Raw genomic sequence first — 23,027 nt, 5'->3', positions numbered from 1 at the left:
ACTGTGGACCAGCCCAGCATTGGTCCTGTGTCCTCCAGGGATAGCGAAGCCTGCCCAGAGTGATCACTGATGAGTTTCAGATCCTGTTGATAAGGGGATTCTTTTTCAGGATCATTATTTCAAGGACAGGGCTGTTAGAACAAGGTGAATATGAAATGCAAAAACAGTACAAGAACTGAACATTCCCAGCATGACATCAATCACTGTTGGGAAGCTTGAAATCAGCTTTTGTACCTGTCATTTGCACAATTTGAATAATGTTTTCAGAAGCTAAGTAATGAATTCTGCCACATTTAAATCAGATCAAATGAGAATCTTGTCCCTTTCAAAATAAATCTTAGTTAGACAGAGTCCTATTGTCAGAATCTGGTCATAATCTGCTTCCAGTTTATGTTAGTTATATTAGTATCTGTTCCAATTGGAAATCATTCCCCAGGATAGGTTTTGTAAGACCTGGTAACAATTTTACTCCATCTGAGATGCACGATGGACTGAGCATCTCAGAAACACTGAACTCATCAGTTCACAGTATTGTGGCTTAGTGGTTAGTGCCAACGCCTCACAGGACCAGGGATCAAGGTTCAAATCCAGCCTCGGGTGACTGTCTGTATGGAATTTGCACATTCTCCCTGTATCTGCGTGTGTTTCCTCCAGGTGCTCTGCTTTCCTCCCACAGTCCAAAGATAGAGCCATACAGCATGGAAACAGACCCTTTGGTCTAACCAATCCATGCCGAACATAATCCCAAACTAAACTAGTCCCACCTGCCTGCTCCTGGCCCATTTACCTCCAAACCTTTCATATTCATGTAATTATCCAAGTGTTGTAATTGTACTCACATCCACCAGTTCCTCAGGAAGTTCATTCCACACATGAACCAGCCTATATCCATTGGAGCTTAGAAGAATGAGAGGTATTCTTATGGAAATATATAAGATCTTAGGGATACTGAATAGGGTGGATGCCTGTCATTTGCAAAATGTTAAAGATCTATTCACTGTGTTCTCGGGGTGGGGAGGGGAACATATTTTTTTCAAAATTATATCTGACAAATGCCTATCTGCATTTGAATTAGATGATGAGCCAAAGTTATACTTGTCTATTAGCATCCACCTCAGTCAATTTCAGCTTTAATAACTGTAGTTTGGCATTCCTTCAGTCCTCCTGAATCTTTCAAGGGTGAAGAGCCAAATTTTGCAATGAATTCAGGCAGGAATGTGCTGTTTGGATGACAGACATATTTCAGCTCCGGGTAGGCAGCTGCAGCTTTTGGGTAAGTATGCAGTTCGGGCCGGAACAGTCAAATGTGAAATGTTTCCAAGTTTCAGTGTTGGGGTCACGGGGTGAACAAAAGTCATTTACATCCTCCACAAAGCAAAGTTCAAACAATAAGAAATGCACACTACTGGAGCTCAGATTTCCAATAAATCTAGTAAACTATTACAGTCGCTTCTAACCAAATTCCTGACCCTTAACGCATCTTTGAACAAACTCTTGAGAAAGAGTTTTCTGTGATTTTGGACAAAAGAGTGTGACAAAGCCTGCAAGCTGTGTAAATGTAACTTGGAAGTTGACACAATGCTTAAACAATATGTTGTGTCCAAAAGGACTAAGCCACCATGTGAAGGCTCCCCTTACACAGGGGTTGCTATGATCTATTGTATGTTGGATAACTGCCTCAGTGCCTGTGAGCAATTTTTGGATTAAGAACATTTCATAAATACTTGTTCAGTTGTGATTCCACAATTGAAATAGACTTTTAGCCAATCAGGGCCCACTTCAGTCACAGAGCAAATGCAGAACTACATTTTGATACTGTATCCTTTTAAATGTGACATGAAGTGTATGCAATTGAAAAACCCAACATAGAATCCTTACAGTGTGGAAGCAGGCCATTTGGGCCATCAAGACTACACTGACTCTCCGAACAGCATCCCGCCTGTCCAGACCCAACTCTGTAACCCTGCATTTTTCATGGCTTATCCACCTGGCCTGCACATCCCTGGACACTTTAGCATGGACAATTTAGCATGGCTAATCCATCTAACTTGGGTATCTTTGAACTGGGGGAGGACATCAGAGCACCTGGAGGAAACCCACGTAGACACGGGGAGAATGTGCAAAATTCACATAGATCATCACCCGAGGCTGGGTCCCTGGGGTTGTGAGGCTAACCACTGAACCACCGAACCACCGTGCTGCCCTCAGGAAGAATGTAGTTTCACTTTCAAATGTTGACGAATTGACAATCCCAGGAGATGGCACTGGCTGAACAAATGGTTGAGCTCCTTTGTTGTCAAAGGTATATGGCTAGGTTGCCATTAGCTAGTCAACATAGATACTGGATTTAGAAATCAGGCCCTTTTTATAATTAAGAATGAGTTGTCAGTTGAAGAAGGTTGTGTTTTGTGGGAGCCAGCATTGTCATTCCAGAAAGGTTAGTTTCTATTTAAACTTCATGATCAACACTTAGGGATGTGTTTGACAAAGAGTCTAGCAAGGAGCTATCTTTGGAGCCCAGGATTAAATAGTATAGAATATCTCAAGCTGCAGAAACCAGGCAGCCACTGATATCTTTGCAGACATGAAAATGGCCAGTTCGAGGATGGCAGAGGCTATGCATTGATTTTGTAGAATTTTAAAGGCAACAGCTGTTCATTGTGACACAAGCTACTTGAAGTGGATTGAGACGTTTCTGATAAATACCACAAAAACTAGCAAAACTGTAGAGATTTTGTGTCATTTGATTGCAGCTTCTGGGTTTCCAGAAGAAATTGTATCCGACAACAATGCTGAGTTTTGTTCAGGAGAGCTTTCAAATTTCATGAGAATGAATAGGGTGAACCATTGAATCATCGTCCTACTTCAAACAGAGCAGCAAATTGCACAGGAAAAATTGTTAAACATGGTCTTCTGAACAATTGCTATGTACAAACAGCAAGAAATGACAGATGTTATTGACTCAAAAATTTGTGACTTTTTTATTTATTGTAACAACTTATTCTATTACCAGTTGAATGCCAGTTAATTGTTCCTTCGAAGAAAACTTACGATAAGGTTTTCTTTGCTGAAGCCACATTTAGCACAATCAGTGGAAAAAAGAAATCCAGACAGTAAAAGAATCATGATAGAAACAGAGTATCACCAGTTACTCACACACAGTCTACACGTATAACCAGTTCAAATGCGAGTGAGAGTCAAACAGACTTGTCTATGACGGGGAATTTCAGATCTTGTTAGAAAAATAATCTAATCAGTTTCAGGTTAAAATGGGTCAAAGTCCTTACCCAACTTCTGAAATTTTGAGTAAAGAAAGGGAGTATCTTGTTTGGAATAGGAAACCTGTGGTTAGGTTTGATTTGTAAATAAATGATAAACAACAGGGATCACTGCTGAGTCTACTTTTGTTTGTCATTTATATAAATTATTTGGAAGAGAAGAGAGGAAGCATAGTTCGTAGGTTTGTGGATGACACCAGAGTTGGTGGTATAATGAACAGTGAAGAGGTTATCTAGATTACAAAGAAATCTCGATCAATTGGGCCAATGGGCTGAGGAGTGGCAAATGGAGTTTAATTTGAATGAATATGAAGTATTGCATTTTGGCAAAACAAACAAGGGAAGACTTATAAAATTAATGGTGGGGCCCTGGGTAGTGTTATAGAACAGAGACAACTAAGGGTTCAGGTACACAATTCTTTGAATTTTGTTTCACAGGTTGACAGGGTGGTTAAGAAGGCATTTAGCATGCTTGCTCAGACTTTTCACTATAAGAGTTGGAAGGTCACATTGAGGTTAAACATATTGCTGCTGAGGCCTCTTCTGGACTATTTTGTCCTGTGCTGATTGCCCTGTTATGATAAGGATATTATTAAACTGGAGAGGGTTCAGAAGAGATTTTCCAGGAATGGATGGTTTGAGTTATAAAAATAGGCTGGGACTTTTTTTTCACTGGCTTATAGGAAGTTGAGGGAGGTTTATAAAATCATGAGGGGCACAGATAAGGGAATAGCAAATGTCTTTTCCCAAAAACAGGAGAGTTCAAAACTAGGGGACTATTTTTTTCACAGTGAGAGGATAAAGATTTAGAAAGGAAATGAGGGGGAACTTTTTTACATAGAGAATGGTTAGTGTGTGGAATGAACTGCCCGAGGATACGGTGGATGAAAGTACAGTTATAATGTTTAATTTTAATGAGTACCTGAATTGAAAAGGCTTGGAGGGATATGGGCCAAACACAGGTAGGTGGGACTAGATTAGTTTGGGAACATGGTTGACATGTACTAGTTAGACTGAAGAGTCTGTTGCCATGCTTTTTTTGCCTCTATAACTCTATAAGAGACATATATCAGTTGTGTGATATTTTTAACATTGTGTAACATTTTCATAAAGAAATTAGAAGGGTAATAAACTGTTTATTGTGATAGATAGCTATTTGAAGTCATTTGAGACGTTTCCGATAAATCAAACAAAAATTAATAAAACTTAGAGATTTATGTACATGTGCATATTTAGGTACATGTATTTATATTTATATAAATGTGTTTACGCTAGAATAAACTGGTTTGTTTGTGTTGGCTCTCCATGTGCTGCACATTGTCTTAGTGGATCTTGCAAAAATATGATATTTACACCTCTTTATCTCAGCAGCCTTCATCAATCTCCAACACGCCACTCCTCTGACTCTCATCTCTTGTCCTTTCCTTCCTCTTTTCATCTGACCAGTGAGATTTGTCTCCTTCAGCTGCTGTTGACACTTACACCTGACACCCATGGTGCCCACCATCTGACTGTAGCCATTCCTTCTGTTTCTTTGACTCGGTTTTTAGTTTCCTTTAGAGCTCTGTGAAATATTTTGGAGCACTTCAAAAATATCATGGAGGTTGTACATTTCATTTAAATTCTTAGCTCTTTATTTTAAATACACAATTCTTTCAGATAAAAACAAAAAAAAATCCGTTATACTTTTTCTGCCCATCATGAAACCACAGGGAACAATGTACCAAAATGACATCTTCTAATATGAAAGATAAAGCATTTACAACTGAATTTACATAAAATTATTTGTGCATTGTAATACTCGATACAATGTCACATTTATCCTGTACAAATTTCTACTTAATGCAGCTGCTACTTAAAATACATATAAATTCCATTGTCAGAATCAGAACGTTGCAGATGCTGGGAATAAAAGCACAAAATAGTGGAAATATTCAGCAGGTCTGGCAACACCTATAGAGTGAGGAACTGAATTAATGTTTCAGGCCAATTACCTGTCATCAGGTGCCCTCAAAGCCTGATGTTCCTTTAAAACACAGGCTTGTTAGCAGATATTGTAGTAGTCATTAGTACCAACTGATTTATCGTGACTGTCAATGTTCACAACCTGTTAAGGATTTCTTAGAGACTAAACCAGCAAGTATTTGGAAAAGGCTGTGCTTAGCTACCATTTCACACTGCTGTGAATGCAAAGCAAGTGCTCCAGTCACACTGCACTGGTATTCATGCAGACCATATTAGACCAGGGAAGGGTACAGGGCGGCAGAGTTAGTCCTGAAAGAAACCCTATGAATGTAGGCAGTGGCATTAGACAACGGGTAAAGAAAAAAACTCATCAATATCAAAATTATCAGTTTGATGAAACAGCTTTAATTACCTTTTACCAAGTAACCATTGTCTAACCAGACCATAGAGCTGCTCTTTCATTAGATAGAGGCAACTGGTGGTGGTTTAACCTGAGGGCCACCATATGTCTGGTGAGGGGAGAGGTTGAGAAGGAGACCCCTTCATGGTAACCTCAAGCAGTGATGAGAATTGAACCCACATTGTTGGCATCATATTCCAACTATCTAACCAACACATGATTTACATCTTTGTATTACTGAAGTGGAATAAAGTGCCAACTGTAGTTCAACTAAAAGTTCCTGTTAAAGAAGAGATAGAAAGTTTGCATTTTATCGACTCTTGGTTCTGAGATTTTCAATCACAGCTGTTCACATTTAAGGTATTAATCCAGATTAAAGTGGGTTGAATTAATCGTTTCTCTGCTAATTCAAAGGCTGGAGATGACAAGTATATTTATGCGGGGAACTAAAGGACCAAATGGAAATGAAGTTTCTGCAATCCCATCATAACACAGCAAGTGACCTACACACTCTGAGGAAAATATTCTGGCACAGAGCTAATGAAACATACAGATACAATTGCCAAATTTTAAAAATGATTGAGATAGCAGAGTGCTATGACACTGGCAGAGTAACTACAAACCTCTGCTCAATGATTATGTAAGTTATTTTTAAAATAAACTCTACGTACTTCCATTTTTTGTATTTACACACCTGTAAATATTATATATTTCTGTATTGAACCACAAAATCATTCTTCCATATAATTACATAGAACATAGAACACTACAGCACAGTACAGGCCCTTTGGCCTTCAATGTTGTGCCGACCTGTCATACCGATCTGAAGCCCACATTTGAAAATAATTAGTGAGGTTTTTGAAAAGTTTCTGTAAGGTAGCAGATATTTCTCCAAAATAGTAAAGAATATCAAACAGAAGAGATGAGACAGCACAGAGCTAGAGGAGCACAGCAAGCCAGGAAACATCAGACGAGTAGGAAAGTTGACATTTTGGGTCAGGATCCTCAGTTCTTATTGTCTCTGAAGGATATCAAACAGATCTTCAGAATCATAACTCCAACCCTCTGTCCCTTGAGCAACTTGCTGAGCCCTGAACAACTCTCCGAGGTGCACATTCAGAAGTGCGTTGGCTTCAAGGAAGGCCATTGAATGACTGGACATGGCAGCTACATTCCCTTGATTGTTTCCTGGGAATGTGTGGGCCTCTGAGGTCCATGAGGAGCAGCGATCTCTACAGCCAGAGGTTGGTGCTTCAGCAGGGCATTGGCATGATGATTGGAACCTCAGCAACTGAATGACATGGTCACCACAGATGTGAGGGCTGGAAAGATGAGCAGGTGTAGACAGATTAGTGGGGTCTTGGTGAAGTATGAGGTATGTGGGGTTAATGGGACAGCCGACTCGGAGATGTGGATGTTTGGGAGCTCACTGCTATGTTCAGGCTGAGGCTGAAGGCCACTGGCAATTGACCCCTCACTGTCACCTTCCATCATGATGAAAATCAAAAGTGTCCAATGGGGCGAAAATGGCTGCAACTGCATTCAGAGTAGACATAAGTGACTGAACTGATGAGAGAGGGACCGCAGCACTCACACATGATAGAGCTTTCGAAGGGTAAGAGCACAGGTCATAGGCCCATGCATTGAAGGACTCACTGAAATACAGGCTGCCTTATGCCTGCCATCCTACAGCACTGACAGTCTCTGTGTGCTGCCTGGTACAGCCACTGCTGGATACCTCGTTACCAACTATACCCTTTCACAGAGAGAAGGAGCCAAACATTAGGGATGTTGAATGAAGAAGGATGTAGGTGTCACCAGGACCTGATGCCATACATACCCACGGATCCTCCTGGGTGCATATGGCGCAGTATGCTGTCAGTGCCAACCTCTGCCCATGGAGCCTCGTGTGGCCATAAAGATGTTTCAGAAATATATTTAGCACCTACACAGAGACATGAAAGTTAACATCAGGAACATATAGAGCAGAAACTGAGAGTGACATGCAAACCTTTAGTACCTGTGCAACTAAAGTGCCCTTAAAACGTGTTCGTCTTTCTCTTCCTTTCATTCCATTCTATTGGAGACCCTAGTCCCACAGCTGGAAGGAGCCTGTTTGGAAATGAAGCTCAGAAGCCCTGAAGATTTGGTCAGGGATCTGGTTTGGCAAGGGGCTCCATGCTTGAACTCCAAAGGGTCAGAGGAGAACAGTCAGGATGGAATTGGAGGGCATGGCCACTTTGCAGCATCCTGAGTGGAAAGTGTGGAGGGGCCTGGGTGTAGTTCCACCACCAGGTGGGTGCTTTCTAGCACTGTCTTGCCTTCTGTGAGAAGGGCATACAGAGACTTGGGTTAATAATTTCACTGCCCCCCCGATCCGCGCCATCACAAAGCTATTGCTCCAGGAACCAATGGATGGGATAATGAAAAGCTATGTGTGTATATCTCCAGCAGAATCTGAGGGTGTGATTCACTGCAGTGCTGCAGCTCCTGGGCAATAAAGGCCATGTGTTCCTCATACCTGATAGTCTCTGCTACTCCTCCCTGTGACTTCCCTGATGGCTAGAACACAGGCTCAGCTTCTGCCTAAGACTGAGCAGGTGTCTAGTCTTCACCAGACCTCTGAGTCCCAGCGACCTGGCCTATTTCTTCCAGCAACATTGTCCAACCAGCAATCCAGCTGAATGGAAGGCCATGGCATAATGAACTACAGTGACCAGAATAACCAGGTTCAATCTCCACCCTCACTGACCCACAATGATCATGTGAAGCTAAAACCCTTTCAGTTATTGGACTGCAGGTGAGAAAATTGGAACAAAAATAATGTTTCCTTAGGAGAATGAGTTATGAAAAGTTCCTTCAAAACGCTGAAAGAGTGAGCGTACCCATTTATATAAAATCAAATACTTCCATATTTTCCACATGACCGAAAATATTTATTTTCCTAAATATTAAAATAAACTTATGCTGTTTAAAGTTTTAGCGCGGGTTTGTAGCTTGGGTTGTGGGTGAGGCTGTTTTAGGTTTTAAATACATTTATGTTGTTTTCGTTCACCCTGAATTCTGCTCAATTTTGAGCAGTCAGTTCACCCAAAACGGTTACAATTAAAGGAGGAAGTGCAGACTTTTAATTAAAATTGAATAGATCTGCACCAAAGGGTCACATTGATCTTTGTACAAAGATTCAGGGTCTTTTAATATTCTTTGAATAGTATCTCGATCAATAGATTCCATTTTACTAAAGTTTGCAGCTCACAAATTTCCTTAAAAGTGGATATTGCAATTATATTCTTTTTTTTTCAAAAGAACTGTTCATGCAATGTTGATTCATAATAAAATCCCTTTAATACAACAGTTTTTCCAATTCTACTTGCACGGTTGAATATATTCAAGGTTTCACACAGAGAAGACGTTGTGTAAATTATAAAATTTAGTTTTGATCAGGATTGTGGAAAATCAACTTATGGAGAACAGCAGACAGGATCTGGCAGGCCTCATCTGTGAAAGAGTGTGTTTACATTACTCTTAGAAAAGATATTTCTCCTGCAATTACATGTGGCAGCTATTTAAAAACATACAACAGATCCATATCCTGTTAGCTGTAATTTTCAGAAAATGAGCTCCTGTTTTGAAAAAAAAGTCAGTCATTCAGTTTTGTTCTGATTGAAAAGAGATTGCAAGAGAATTGTGGTGACGTTCTGTGGACAATACAGTTCCTGCTATACCCTGTGCTGTTACTTGGGATTGGGGAAAGGATGAGAGTTCAGAACAGTACAACAGAGAAACAGGTTAAATTTTAAAAAGGCAGTTCCTATTAAAGACATTTATTAGTGTTGCATTATGTTTGAAACATTGGTGTAGCTGAAACCATCAAAGGTGTTTACAGTATGTTCATACCTGATCCTCCTCGATAGTCCACTTCTCGATATCCCAAAATCTCACCTGCATTTCAAGATGAAGATAGTGCAAGCGTGTGTTTCTTGCTACACTGCTCACAGCTCCACCTTCTCTCAATACAACCCCAACCTTATCCTTGCAGCTACTTGAGGACCACAATCTGCCCAGATACTCGTGGCGGAGAATGAGTCGGCAACACGATCACTTTCTTTCACTCCCAGTCACCAGCTCAGATATTGAAGCTTTGGATGCCAGGTTAGGGGGTAGCATCTTCACTTGGTGAGACTGTGGGCATAAATGGGCAGCAGGCAGGGTAAGGGACAAGGGTAGTGTAGGCTGCAGGTGGTTGGAGGGTGAAGTGTGATCAGTTGTGTTGCTGAGGGGCTGGGGCAGCCTACAGAAGGAGTATACACTGAAATACAGGGCACTCATAGGCATGCAGGAAGCCTGCAGTCAATAACAAAGGCACCGGCTCTGGTTTGGAACAGGTTTCACACACAGCTCCTTGCCCATTCTTTCAATGTGGAAGTGGTGACCAATGCTTTAGCACACATCTGGGCCCAACCATTGTGCAGCAACCCATAGCCAACGGCACGGCAAAAATTAGCTGCCTGTTTCTGCCAACAACTTGCTGTCATGGCAGTCCAGTTTGCCCCCATGCTGTCAGCATGGCTGCTGATGCCAGTCTCAAGAGGGGCTCATGGGGCAGCACAGCAATTCAACAATCGAGCTTCTCGTGGCTGTGACCCAGCAGAACTGGTCGGTCTGCACAGTACAAACCTGCTGTTTTCTCCTGCAACTGCTACTTCACTTGCGCCAGTTATCCCAGCCTGCTGCCACCATGCAGAGATCATCAAGTTTGAATCTTATCCTGCTGGGATCTGTCCCAGGCAATCCTTTCATTTTCACCCCGGTAAAAGGTTGCAGCCTTACAGCAGCCGAACTGTGGCCACTCTGGTCGTACCTGATGGACAAATTTGCTTCTTTCAGCAACACCGTACTAACTCTGTGTAGGAAGACTGCAACAGGAAAATACACGCAGAAGCTAGGCACTAAAGGTAAGCATTGGGTAATTATTTGATGGTTATGTGCAGCACAGCATGACTTTGTGCATAAATTTGGTTTGGAACAGTTACTTTGTGCTTGATTCTCCCTTCTGTTTTACCATTATAGTCCAAAAGATCTGTGACAATGAGAGAGGGAAGAGAAGATTGATTAGGGATGGTCAGCATGGTTTTGTGTGAGGGAAATTGTGTCTCTTAAATTAAATTGACTTTTTAAAAGAAAAAGCTAAAAGCATTGATGAGGGCAGGATGGTCGATGTTGTTTACCAGGACTCAGGAAAGCCATGAGGTTCCGCATGGTAGACTAGTTAGTAAAGTCAGATCACATGGGATTCAGGGTAAGCTTGCCAACTGGATACATAATTGGCTTAATGGTAGAGGGTTGTTTTTTTGGACTGGAGGCCTATGACCAGTGGTGTTCCACAGGGATCAGTTCTGGGTCCTCTTTTGTTTGTTGTTTATATAAATGATTTCAATGAGAATATAGGCATGATTAGTAAGTTTGTGGATGACACCAACATTTTAGTATAGTTCCAGCAAAGAAGGTTATCCAAGATTTCAAAGAGATCTTAATCAGTTGGGTCATAGGCTGAGGAGTGGCAGAAGGAGTTTAGTTTGGATAAATGTGAAGTATTGCATTTTGGTAAAACAACAAGGGCAGGACTTATACAGTTAATATTGGGGCCTTGGGTAGTGTTGTGCAGTTCTTGTCACCCTGTTCTGGGAAGGATACTATTAAACTGAAGAGGGTGCAGAAAAGATTTACAAAGATGTTGCGAACAATGGAGGATTTGAGTTATAAGGAGAGGCTGGACAGGCTGGGACTTTTTTCACTGGAGCGTAGGAGGCTAAGGGATGACCTCACAGAGGTTTACAAAATCATGAGGGGCATAGGTAAGGTAAATAACAAAGTTCATTGCCCTCGGGTGGGGGAGCTCAAAGCTAGGGGGCATATCTTTAAGGTGAGAGGAGCAAGATTTGAAAAGGACATGAGGGGCAGCTTTTTTACACAAAGAGTAGTTAGTATGTGGAATGAACTTCCAGAAGAAGTGGTGGACGCAGGTATAGTTACAATGTTTAGAAGAAATTTAGCTAGGTACATGAATAGGAAAGGTTTGGAGGGATATGGACCAAATGCAGGCAGGTGGGACTAGCTTATTTTGGGAGAATGGTCAGCATGGATGAATTGGACTGAAGGGTATGTTTCAATACCATATGACTCTCTAAGACTCTAAGTTGTGGGACTGAAGGTGAATGGGAAATGTGGATGAGATGCTAAAGACAGCCAGTCCAGAAAGGGACTAGATAGTTTTATACTTTCTACCTCGCTGTCCTGCTCCTCAGCTACCACAGAATGTGTAATGGACACTTACTTGTATGTTACCTATTCTACCAGCTGGATGTTGACTCAGACTGGAATATTGCTTTGTTGTGTTATATCCTAAGGTTGACCTGAGACATAGCAAACTAATACGTTTGCAGTCAGTGGCATCCTACAGCAGTGGGAATTCTCAGGAAACAATATTCTTACTCCCTCACATCTCTCTGACAGGAAACAGTAAATTCTATTCCGTTCCATTGGAACAGTGACCATCCTTAAGTAACAATGATGTTAAACTGGAAGGTGTTGCAGACTTCATCTGCTCCAGTCTAGCAGGAGTCAAATGCATAAAAGTTCATGGCCATGGCCACCTTCACTACCATTGTTAATGCCGTTCACACCCCGCACAACAGTCATGACAGATTTCAGAGAGGATAAACTTAAGTCAAGTGGAAAAGCCTAATACACTTTCTCACTGAGATTAGGGTAGATGAGTGGTCCCTCTAGGCCCTAGGCAGACATGGCCTCATCCTGAGAGCTTTTCTCTTACCTCCTTCCTCCAGCATCTTGTCCTGCTCTGAACATCCCTACTATCAGTTGTTTTGTGTTCCAAGGGGTACGTGTACATGTGCACATGGTCTGGAAGCAAACTGTTTGTGCAGAATATTTGAAGTTGGTCAAAAGCACGTCAGCATGTGTCATACACTTCCTATGGACCTTAGCGGCATCAAACCTCTCTGAAAACCATAAAGCACTTCTACAACAAGGCAAGAGCCAGTCGAAATCAATTAGCGAATAACAGAAAGTACTTTGATACTTTGAAACAGTTTTGGGGAAGAGGGTGACTGCTGTTCCTGTCACTGTATACATGTTTATTTGTGTTTTAACGGAAGCATTGAGCTCCAACATGGTGACATTGGCATCAATTCAGCATTATTCAGTGCTGAACACTGAGCTTTGCCAACTCTGCATGGATGCCCCACGTATGTTTGCAGATGCCCTTCACAAAAAAAGGTTCCCAGTATGGCTCATTTCTGATGTGTGCACACATATTTTAGAGGCAAAATAGCCCCCATAACACCCAAAGAAGGGAGGCTGGAGGAGCCAAATTTCATGGCCAACATTTTTTTAATTCAAAGTATATTTTTCACTCATCTCTCAGTTTTTCTTTCTTCTTTTGTCCACAAGGGCTTTTTTTTTCAATTATCAGCTATTTTACCTCAGCTTTACAGATCCTGTGTGCAAGTAAGTGTGTAATTTCATTTATCCCAGTTTTAAGATCCCTGACATTGTCTCTTTGTAATCTCTCCCAATTAGGCAGGTCAACTGGAAATATGGAGACAGCAAAGTGATACAGTTAATGTGGGATAGAGATCAATACGATGTAGCTTTCTGTTGCTGGGAAATGATTATTTTAAGGAGCCCAACCAGGTGCATTGAAATTAGCCTTTCAAGGGAACGGAGTTTAGTTAAATCAAACTAGAGCACACCACTATTAGAGTTACTGGATTACCATGTTCAAAATAAATTTCAACATGTATATTTATTTAATTGTCAGTTTTTACTCTGGGAACAGTGTAAAAACTAAGTACAGAAACTGGGCTTAAAGACTTTTAGCAATCAGAAATGTTCAAATCCACAAAAAAAAGTTCTATCCAATATTGCATGATAATTGCAAATCCAGTGATCAGTCTGCATTAGTACAAGAAATGCATTGTTATGAATATGTAATCACGCATGAATTCAGGATTTCTTCGGACAGAATGTCATCTGTTTGGCTCAGTACAGTGTGTTTACTGATGCAGAGATCTCAAGCATAGCGACACATCTCTTGGAAGGATGTAACATAGGAATAAGAATTTTAACTCTTACCCAATCAAGTATTTTAGGTTTTTCTTATTTATTATTTTCAATGGGAACATATTCTGTTGAGAGATTAGTTAAGAGAAATGGAAACCTGAGTTGACGGTAATGGCATGATCTAGAGTTGTTCAATAACGTGAAATGATGCCAAGTTTATTTGAACTTAACAGTACTGGTGCTTCAATGGCCTCTCCCTGCAACCACGATGGAAAAAAAACTGGTCCTCGGTGTGTTCATTTTTTACAGGCTGGGCATTAGGAAATCTCATCAGTTGCAGACTTATAATGCATTGATGATACATCTGTTTTGCAATGAGCTTTTGCAAAACTAGCAGTTTTCAGAAAGTGGTTATATTCTCCTCCAACTCTATAACAATCACAGGCCTCATGCCCGTCACTGCAATGCACTAAACCTAACCTTCATGCCACCAAGATCTTTTTTGCTACTCACGTAACACTGAGATGCTTGTTGTCTGTCCCAGGATAGGTAGATGTACAGTGAGTGTCCTGGAGGTTGTCATCCTTTTTTTTGAAAGGAAAATAAATGCAATTTAAATAGAGAAGTAAGGAGGGAGGATCCAGGTTTCATGGGATTATGTAAATATGCATAACTTGTAAAATTAATTTGCAGTACAATTAAAATGAATAGAACCAATGGAAGAATATGTAGAAGTATTTTAGTCAATATTTAAAAATAATTAAGACATTGTTTAGTACAATTGGTAGTAGAATATAGAAAGCTATGGTTAAAAAAAGTCAATCTCACAAACAGCTTAGATGAAAGAGGTTGCCAAGCAGATTCTTAAACTGCTACAGTTTACTTCATATTTAGAACCAAAGAACAGTGGATGCTGGAAATCTGAAACAAAAACAGATATTGCTAGGAAAAACTCAGCAGGTCTAGCAGCATCTTTGGAGAGAAATCAGAAAAATCAGAACAGCTCTGAAGAAGGGTTGCTGGACCTGAAACATTACCTGTTTGTTTTCTCTCCACCGATGCTACTAGACCTGCTGAGTTCTTTCAACAATTTCTGTTTTTGTTTCATATTTACATTGTACTGATAATCTCCTAATGGATATTAGAAATATTCTGTCATGTTCTACTAGGAATCTAGGCTAGATGTCAGACATCGTTTTGCACAGTTGGCCATTGTAATATGTCACTGGCTCATGCAGATTGTGATCATATAATCTCTACAGTGTTGAAGTAGGCCATTCGGCCCATCAGGTCAACACTGACCCTCCAAACAGCATCCCACCAAGACCCAGCTCTCCTACCCTAGCCCTGTAACACTACATTTCCCTTGATAATCCACCTAGCCTGCACATCCCTGGAAACTATGGACAATTTAGCGTGGCTAATCCACCTAGCCTGCACATCTTTTATCTGTGGGAGGAAACTGGAGCACCCAAAGGAAACCCACACAGACATGGGGAGAATGTGCAAACCCCACACCAACTGTCACCCAAGGGTGGAATCACCGTGCAGTGATATATTGCTGACTCATGCAGATTGTGATTTGTCACTGACTCATGTAGGTTGTGCTAAATTGCTGATTCAAGCAGATTGTAATAGGTGGCTGATTGGCAACCAGTGTTCAAAAGGGAGTTGAATAACCTTTTAGAGAAGCTTAAAGTCATTACATACACAAAAAAGGTGCTAAACTGGTGATGGATCTCTTGGCCATTGGTAATCTCTAAGAACTATTTTTTGATCACCTTCAGAGATCCTTTATTGAATTAACTCAAAGCATTTTTAAAAATCCCTTCTGAATAAGACATTCCTGATGGATGAGCAGGTGTCTTACTATCTGCCTTTGTCATTCGTACCAACTTACACTCATCATGTTTCTTTTGTTCTTGTATTGCAGATGCATTGGTTGGTGCTTTAATTGGCATTATTTTTGCCTACCTAGCCTACAGACAACACTATCCATCACTGAATCACACTGAATGTCACAAGCCACATGTCTGCCTCATGGTTCAGGTATCAGCTCAACAGGAAGAAGTCTCCACTCCAGACAAAGCTGCCAACCTGGCTTTAGAGGGTTTAACTGAAGGCCCTGTATGACTGCTACGTTTCTAACATGGACAATTATCCCTTCTAACATTCCACATGGAGCAAAGCAAAATCTATTGCAAGAAGCAAGTGTAAAAATCCATTCTATAATCTCTATCATGTATTTTTGTCTTTCGTGTGTCCATTTGAAAATAAACTTTGAAAATAAAATAGGTTGCTACAAAACTGACATGCATGTATGTCATCTGAGATAAGAAATCCATTTTCAGAAGGTTATCAGATATTAAACAATGGCAAAGTGCACTAAATGCATAGCAAATCAGAAAAATGGTTTTGAATTAAACGTAATTACAGTGCAAGATTGATGTAGCAGAATGCTTTTTACACAATATTGAAAAGAAAATGCTTTAATTAAATATAATTACAATATGGACTGTATGAAGAGATTGTGTATAAAGAGTTTATTAAAATATAATTAAAATCTTTGATGGATACAGTGAAATTAATATTGTGAAATGGTTATAGAAAGTTGCATTAGGAATATGATTGCAAATGACAGGAAGTGAGCTACAAGTACTAGTCTGAATAAATGTATTGAAATTTCATTTTTCTAGGCTGGGGTTATGTGGTATTATTCATTGAACCTGAAATTGTACAAAAATGTGTTTTTTGCATAGATTGTTCATCTGTTGCTTGATCGAAGCTTTAATAATGTTCTGTCCTTAATTTTAAACTTGGTATAAATATTTTTATGGCTTTCTGTTTCATCTAAATGTCCAACCCAACTTGATGGTTCTATTGCTTACTCTTTTACCTTTGCAAACAGCATACAAATATTGTCAATTACTTTTTATTCTCTATTTAACTATTTAGATTTCAACTCCATGATCAACCTTCAATTTTCAGACAGGAAACATGATGGTGGGAGGTAAATGTAATAAACCTCAGAAGTGGCACGGGGATCGTGGAGAGTGATTAATCTCCTTCCCATTCATTGCCACATGGGCAGAACATTAACTCTGCACTGCCTGTTTATTTGAATGATCTCTGTCTCCAACCAGTGGGCACATCAGCTGGGAACCAAACTCTTCAAGGGAAGATGTACTGTGCCTGGAGCAGAGGCTTGGAGTTGTGGTTTAAAGAGAATCTAACGAGAGAAAGGGTGAGGAATAGCATAATGGGGGAGAGAAGCTTTTCAGGAATCCCATGGGAGGCCATGTTGGAGGAACTAGAAAGGAACAAAGATGCCACATACCTGCAGGAGGGGAAGAGCTCCTCCAGACACGTACACAAAAAGCAAGTCGCTGTAGAAGTTGATGTCAGGAGTCAAATGCTGAAAACCTGAATGCAATGCTATAAGAAGTGAAATGATCTTAACCGATAGGTCAAGGTGAGCGAATGCTTTTTCAAAAATCACATTCCACTATATGCAGTGTTATCCTCTGCCACTGCTCGATACACTACACCCCTTCAGCCTACTACCAACAATCTATACCAATCAGAGATCATACCTGAATTCATAACCTTACTCCACCCTTACGGACTTAGCACTGCAGCAACCTCACACCCAAATCTCACAGCTTGCACACAACTATTCAACCATGGCAACAACATCAGCCAATGATATGACACTCACTGACTACTTTCCTCTTTCTTGTAGGACAAAGTTGTCAGGTGAGTAACCTGCACCACTTTATTATGAGATAGGCTGCACCGTTACTTACCATAGGGTCAGACTGGTGCCACCATCCTCTTTTACAGCAGGGATCTACAAGGCCAGCTTTGTCAAATGTGGTAGAGGATAACCATGGGTTGTCTAACGAGGAAAGGCTCCTGTCTGAAACAAGATGTGGGTTATTGCATGTTAGCCAATAGATACAAGTTACACCCATACAATAGTCATTGTAACAGAGACTACAAGGAAAACACTGATGGTTTCACTCTTTACAGACACTAAGCTATGTCCAACCATGTCTGTAAGACATCACAGTGAATGTTGCTAGGGCACTCCTCAGTATGAATCCTTACCCCCTTATAAAATGAAGGTAATGCATAATGAAAGTGGAAACCAACTGGAGGGGATCCAAGGCACCTGCATGTTCTGATCCAGTGGAGGGGATAGTGCTGGCCATTTTTGGGACAGCTATTACTGAGGCCATGTCTTGCAGGAGGGAGCTAAAAACATCAAAGATTATGATCTTCTCAGATTTAACCCTCCTTCTCAAATCACAATTCCTCTCATCCCACAATCTCTTCTGATTGATAAGGCACAAATAGTTAAACACACATATCTCTTTATGTTCCTTTCCATCCCACTACCACCTTACCCTCATGCCTTTCTGCTTTCAGATACCCAGTATGTCAGTGGAGGGACTCCAAGATGACGACAACGAAGACACAGTAATGTTACTTGGTCTTATCACAGCTACCACTTAGTCACACCGATGTAACTCAGAGGATGGGTTATAGGCAAGATCTACATGACACCAGTCTGACAGGGCAACAGCTCTCCAGATGACAAGATCACACAGTGAAGACCTCACTGGGGTAGCCTCCAGGGAAAGAAAATGACTGGTACACACAATGAAATGCTCAGTGCATGGGAGGCCTGTCGATACTGTCAAACAGCATAGAAGAGTTCAACACCAATCTGCCAAGGAGTTTTGCACCTCATTGCAGAATGGGCATGGTAGTCAATTCCATTCACACATTTGTATATTTTACAACAATCACAATGCCTGTTGGCCAATATCTCAGCGTCCATTGCATTCAGCCAACATCTGAGCACTGTAGGGGAAGCTGACAGGGAGATCATGCAAGTTCGGCCTGTTTGGTGTCATGGCTGGGGATTACAGTAATTCATTGTGTATATATTGATTACTCGAAGAGGCAGATTAACTGGTACAACTCTCGCCTTCTTGACGTAACCCTGCATTTTCTTCTTTTCGGGATAACAATTCCCTTCTGAATCTCTCAGTTGAACCTACCTCCACCATACCCTCAGGCAGGGTATTCTAGATCCTATCCACTCACTATCTGAAATTGCCTTTCCTCATGATTGATTTTTTGGCCAATGACATTAAGACTGTGCACCCTCAATCCTTCCAATAATTGGAACAGATTTTCCCTGTCTACTCTGTCTGACCACTCATGGTTTTGAACACTTCTATCAGATGTTCTCTCAACTGCGTCTGATCCAGTAGAACAGTACCAGCTTCTTCAAATTAACCACATAACTAAAGCTCTCATCCCTGGAATAATTCTCATGATTCTCTCTATTCATATAATTCATCAAATACAGTGCCCAAAACTCAACATAATAATCTAGTTGAGGCAAAACCAGTTTAAAAACTTCAACATAACCTTCCTGCTTTTGTTCTCTTTGGTCCTCTTAATAAAGTGCAGATAGAATATGTTATTAATTCCTCTCTCACCTGGGACAGCATGGTGGCTCAGTAGTTAGCAGTGCTGCCTCACAAGTGCCAGGGACTGGGTTCAATTCAACCCTCAGGTGACTGTCTGTGTGGAGGTTGCACATTCTCTCTGTGTCTGCGTAGGTTTCCTTCGGGTGCTCCAGTTTCCTCCCACAGTCTAAAGATGTGCAGGTTCAGTGGATTGGCCATGCTAAATTGCCCAGTGTTCAGGAATGTGTAGGTTAGGTGGATTGGCCAAGGAAAAGGCAGGATTACAGGGATGGGGTAGGGGAATGTGTCTGGGTGGCATGCTTTTCAGAGTGCTAGTGTGGGTTCAATGGACTAAATAGCCTGCTTCCACACTGTAGGGACTCTGTCCTGCTATCTTCAATTGTTCCTGCAGATGTACACACAGGCCCCTCTTATCCTCCACACCCTTTAAAATTGTATGCTTTATTTTATATATATTAGTTCTACTAAAATGAATTAGTTCTCTACAATAAATCATGTCTGCACTTGTCTGCCATTTCTCCAGCCTGTCAAAGCCTTTATTAACCTCTGCACAGTTCACAAGATTCCCAATGCTTCATATTCTTTGCATATTTTGACAAGATGATCTGAACAGCAAGATTTAGTTAATTAATGTATTTCAGGAACAGCAGATCATCCAGTCTGAAAGATAACCATTTACCACTCTTAGTTTCTTGTTACGCAGTCAATTTTACACCATGCTACAGCAATATATCCAATTATCATCTTTGTATCTTGCCCCCATTCATGTACTGTCAGTACTTACCAAGTGTGTATTTACCAGCTAGTACCTGCCTTCATAAATGCTTGCATACTGTTGTCTGTAGTCTGTGTCATTACAAAGAAGGTATCAAAAGGCCAAGCCAAAATACATTTAAGTCGTTCCCTACAAATGAGAAATTGCTGCATGCTATCTCACCCTTTCGTTCAGATTTAAATGTCTTTCAAAAGGAGAATGCCATGCAAGTTCAACTTCTTGACTTTCTAATATTCAAATCAGGTTCATAGAAAAGGGGAGCTTTCAAAGCAAACTTGTCAAACTTAATAAAAAAAAATTAAAGTGTTATGTCATTTGCTTACATCACTGAAATGAAGCAGCGTGGATTAACTGTTTCAAGCATTAACTCTTTTCTTAAATTTGCATGTTCATTAACTAATGAAATAATTTTCCCTCTTTATTGGTTGATGTCTAACTTTGCTCAGTTTGTTCAAATCACATGCCTTTTATAAGAACAAGTACACAATATAAGCATCATTACCCTCATCAATCCCTCACTATTGCCTCATCAAAAAACACCAGCAAGTTAGTTAACTATGATTTTCCTCCAGCAAATGTGTTAATTAATCAACATTTTCTCACTTGATGCATAAGTTTGTCCAGAACTATAACTTCTAGAAGTTTTCCATCACTGAGGTTAAACTCACCAGCCTGTTCTTGCCTTGATTGAGCAAAGGTATGTTTGCATTTCTCCTGTCCTCTGGCACTAGACCTGAGTTCAGCCCTGAGGGGTTAAGGGGATTACATCGGATGCCACATTGCAGCCTGAGTGTGGCCAACAGTGAATATTTATTGAAAGTATGTGGAACAGGAACTTCATGACAACTACCAGGGCACCACACTCAGGCTTGATAATAATGGTGCCATTTTGGAGTCAGCATTTTAGGCAGTGCCCGATATGAACTACTCAGCATACATATGGCAATATACATTCTGATCCTGTGCAATTTAATTGGAGTTTTGTCTATTCACGGCTTAGTTGCTGGGTGATTTCTTTTAGCTGTTGGCAAGCTTCCTCAAGCTTTTGGTTCTTTCTACAGTTGTTGCGTGTTGCAAAGAAGTGATGCAACAGGAACCAAAAGGGAACCCAGGTGCTTGCAGCCATGTGCAAATCCACAGATATCACTGGCAGCTCTGAGGGAGCATGGCGCACCCACAAAACAGCTATCAATTTCACTATTTAACTCTTTCACTTGAACCATCTCCATAATTTCTAGAAAACTTTCCAAATTCTCTGACTAATTGCAGAGGAGATTCATCTGGATGTTGCCTGAGAATAGATAGGGAGTAACTTTTGGAGAAGGTTTAGTAACAGGCCGCAAAGATAAAAAGCAGGGGGTTAGAGACGATTTGAGGAAAAAATGTTTCACCCAGAGAGTGGTGGGTACATGGAACTCACTGTCTAAAAAAATGGTTAAGGTAGGGACCATCATGTCATTTAAGATGTATTTAGCTAAGTACTGGAAATGTCATAGCATTCAAGACTATGGGAAAAGTGCTGGAAAAGTGGAATTAAAATAGATACAACATACACCGAGTAGAATGTAAAATGGCCAGAGGGCAATCCAGATGGATAGTAATCAGGGGACTGTAAAGTGTAACCTGGTTAGAATATGAATGGGATGGATTGCAACTGATCTGATAAGAGTAACCAGACTCAAAATACTAACTCTGCTTTCTTCACACAGATGCTGCCAGACCCGCTGAGTTTCTCCAGCAATTTATGTTTCTGTTTTAGATCTCCAGCATCCGCAACTTTTTGTTTTATATAAAAAGAGTAAACAAGGTGGATTGTAAACCAGATGGCACATAATCCAGTCAGACCAAGTACAGAGTAAAATTCTTCCACTTTGATACAGACCTGGGTTGAGACCTGTGACCTCCTTAGATTCTGTATCTAGTGCCATCTCAGTAATAGCTACCCAACTGATTTTTAAGCATAACTATTTCTTCACAAGAGAACATTCATTCATCTGCAGAAGTAGTTGTGTATCATACAATTAAATAATGTAGGCACTTTCTCTGAAAGAATGTAGCAATTGAAATAATTAAGTGACAATAGTCATCACAATAATGACTGCCAGCGATAACTTGACACATAATCTTGACCAAATCTACAGTAGTAAATCTATTCAGTAAAGTTGAATATGGCTATACTACTGGGTAGATCTCTTTGATGGTTCCACCACTAAACTATGTAATCTAACAAACAATCCAACGGAGATATGTAATTAGACTTTTAAATTCAATTTCTCCAGCAACTTAAAAGGTGAATCAAAAGAGATATAAAAGATATTTTTGAAACATTACTGCAGCTATTCAAGCCATTGGTGAGAACTTATCTGGAGTAGGAAGTTAGGGTTTAGTTGTCCCCATATTAGTTTTGCAGAATGCCCAATGATGCTGCTGAAAAATGACATGAGGGTTGGCAAGATAATAAGGCACTAAGAAAACCTCAGTTACTGCAGAAAAACTATACCAAATTGGAGTTTTCAGGGATTTATTGGGGTAAATGGAGGGCTAAACTCTCCAGGAAGAAAATACAAAACAAAGAGTTGATTTGAAAGGAGCTTGACAAAAGCTGATGCTGGAAATATGTGGCTAGGGAACAGGCTCTGTCAGACAGCTATTGAGATGACATGACTTAACTGGGAAGAATATGCCGATAATTGTGTGCCACTGTTCCCTCAAGCAATCACAAAATGTATAAAATTCCATTAGACTACCAAAACATCCAATCTAGCTGACAGACTGCCAGTGTTCACTCCAATTTGTTTTCTTCCCCACAACAGCAACTTCCAGAACGAGCTGTTAATGCTGTGATCCACATCACCACGCTAGTCATTGTGCACTGAACATTGGAGAGACTGTGTGCGCGCGCACAGCTGCACAGCATTGAGGGAATGTTGTTCAATGCTATTCTGGAGAAAAACAACTTCCGACAGGTTTCATCAATAACAGGAAGTAATTATTTATAGTAGTTCACTTTACCTTAATAA

The 23,027-nt window shown here is 40.5% G+C and overlaps 1 protein-coding gene across 3 annotated transcripts in view; it reads left to right on the top strand.

Moving 5' to 3' along the window:
- The window catches only part of plpp4 (phospholipid phosphatase 4), a 250,252-nt gene extending 233,747 nt beyond the window's left edge, over positions 1 to 16,505 (top strand). For 2 of the 3 annotated variants that reach the window (XM_048550709.2, XM_048550712.2), the window contains exon 7: positions 15,659 to 16,505. In XM_048550709.2, the coding sequence (XP_048406666.1) occupies positions 15,659 to 15,858 (200 nt within the window). In that variant the 3' untranslated portion in view covers positions 15,859 to 16,505. The remainder of the gene's footprint in view (positions 1 to 15,658) is intronic. The other variant, XM_048550710.2, reaches the window with a different exon arrangement.
- The last annotated feature ends 6,522 nt before the right edge of the window (positions 16,506 to 23,027 follow it).

The sequence above is a fragment of the Stegostoma tigrinum genome, chromosome 20, assembly GCF_030684315.1.
Source record: "Stegostoma tigrinum isolate sSteTig4 chromosome 20, sSteTig4.hap1, whole genome shotgun sequence".
Taxonomy (NCBI): domain Eukaryota; kingdom Metazoa; phylum Chordata; class Chondrichthyes; order Orectolobiformes; family Stegostomatidae; genus Stegostoma; species Stegostoma tigrinum.
This window is presented reverse-complemented; position numbering and strand designations above follow the sequence as displayed.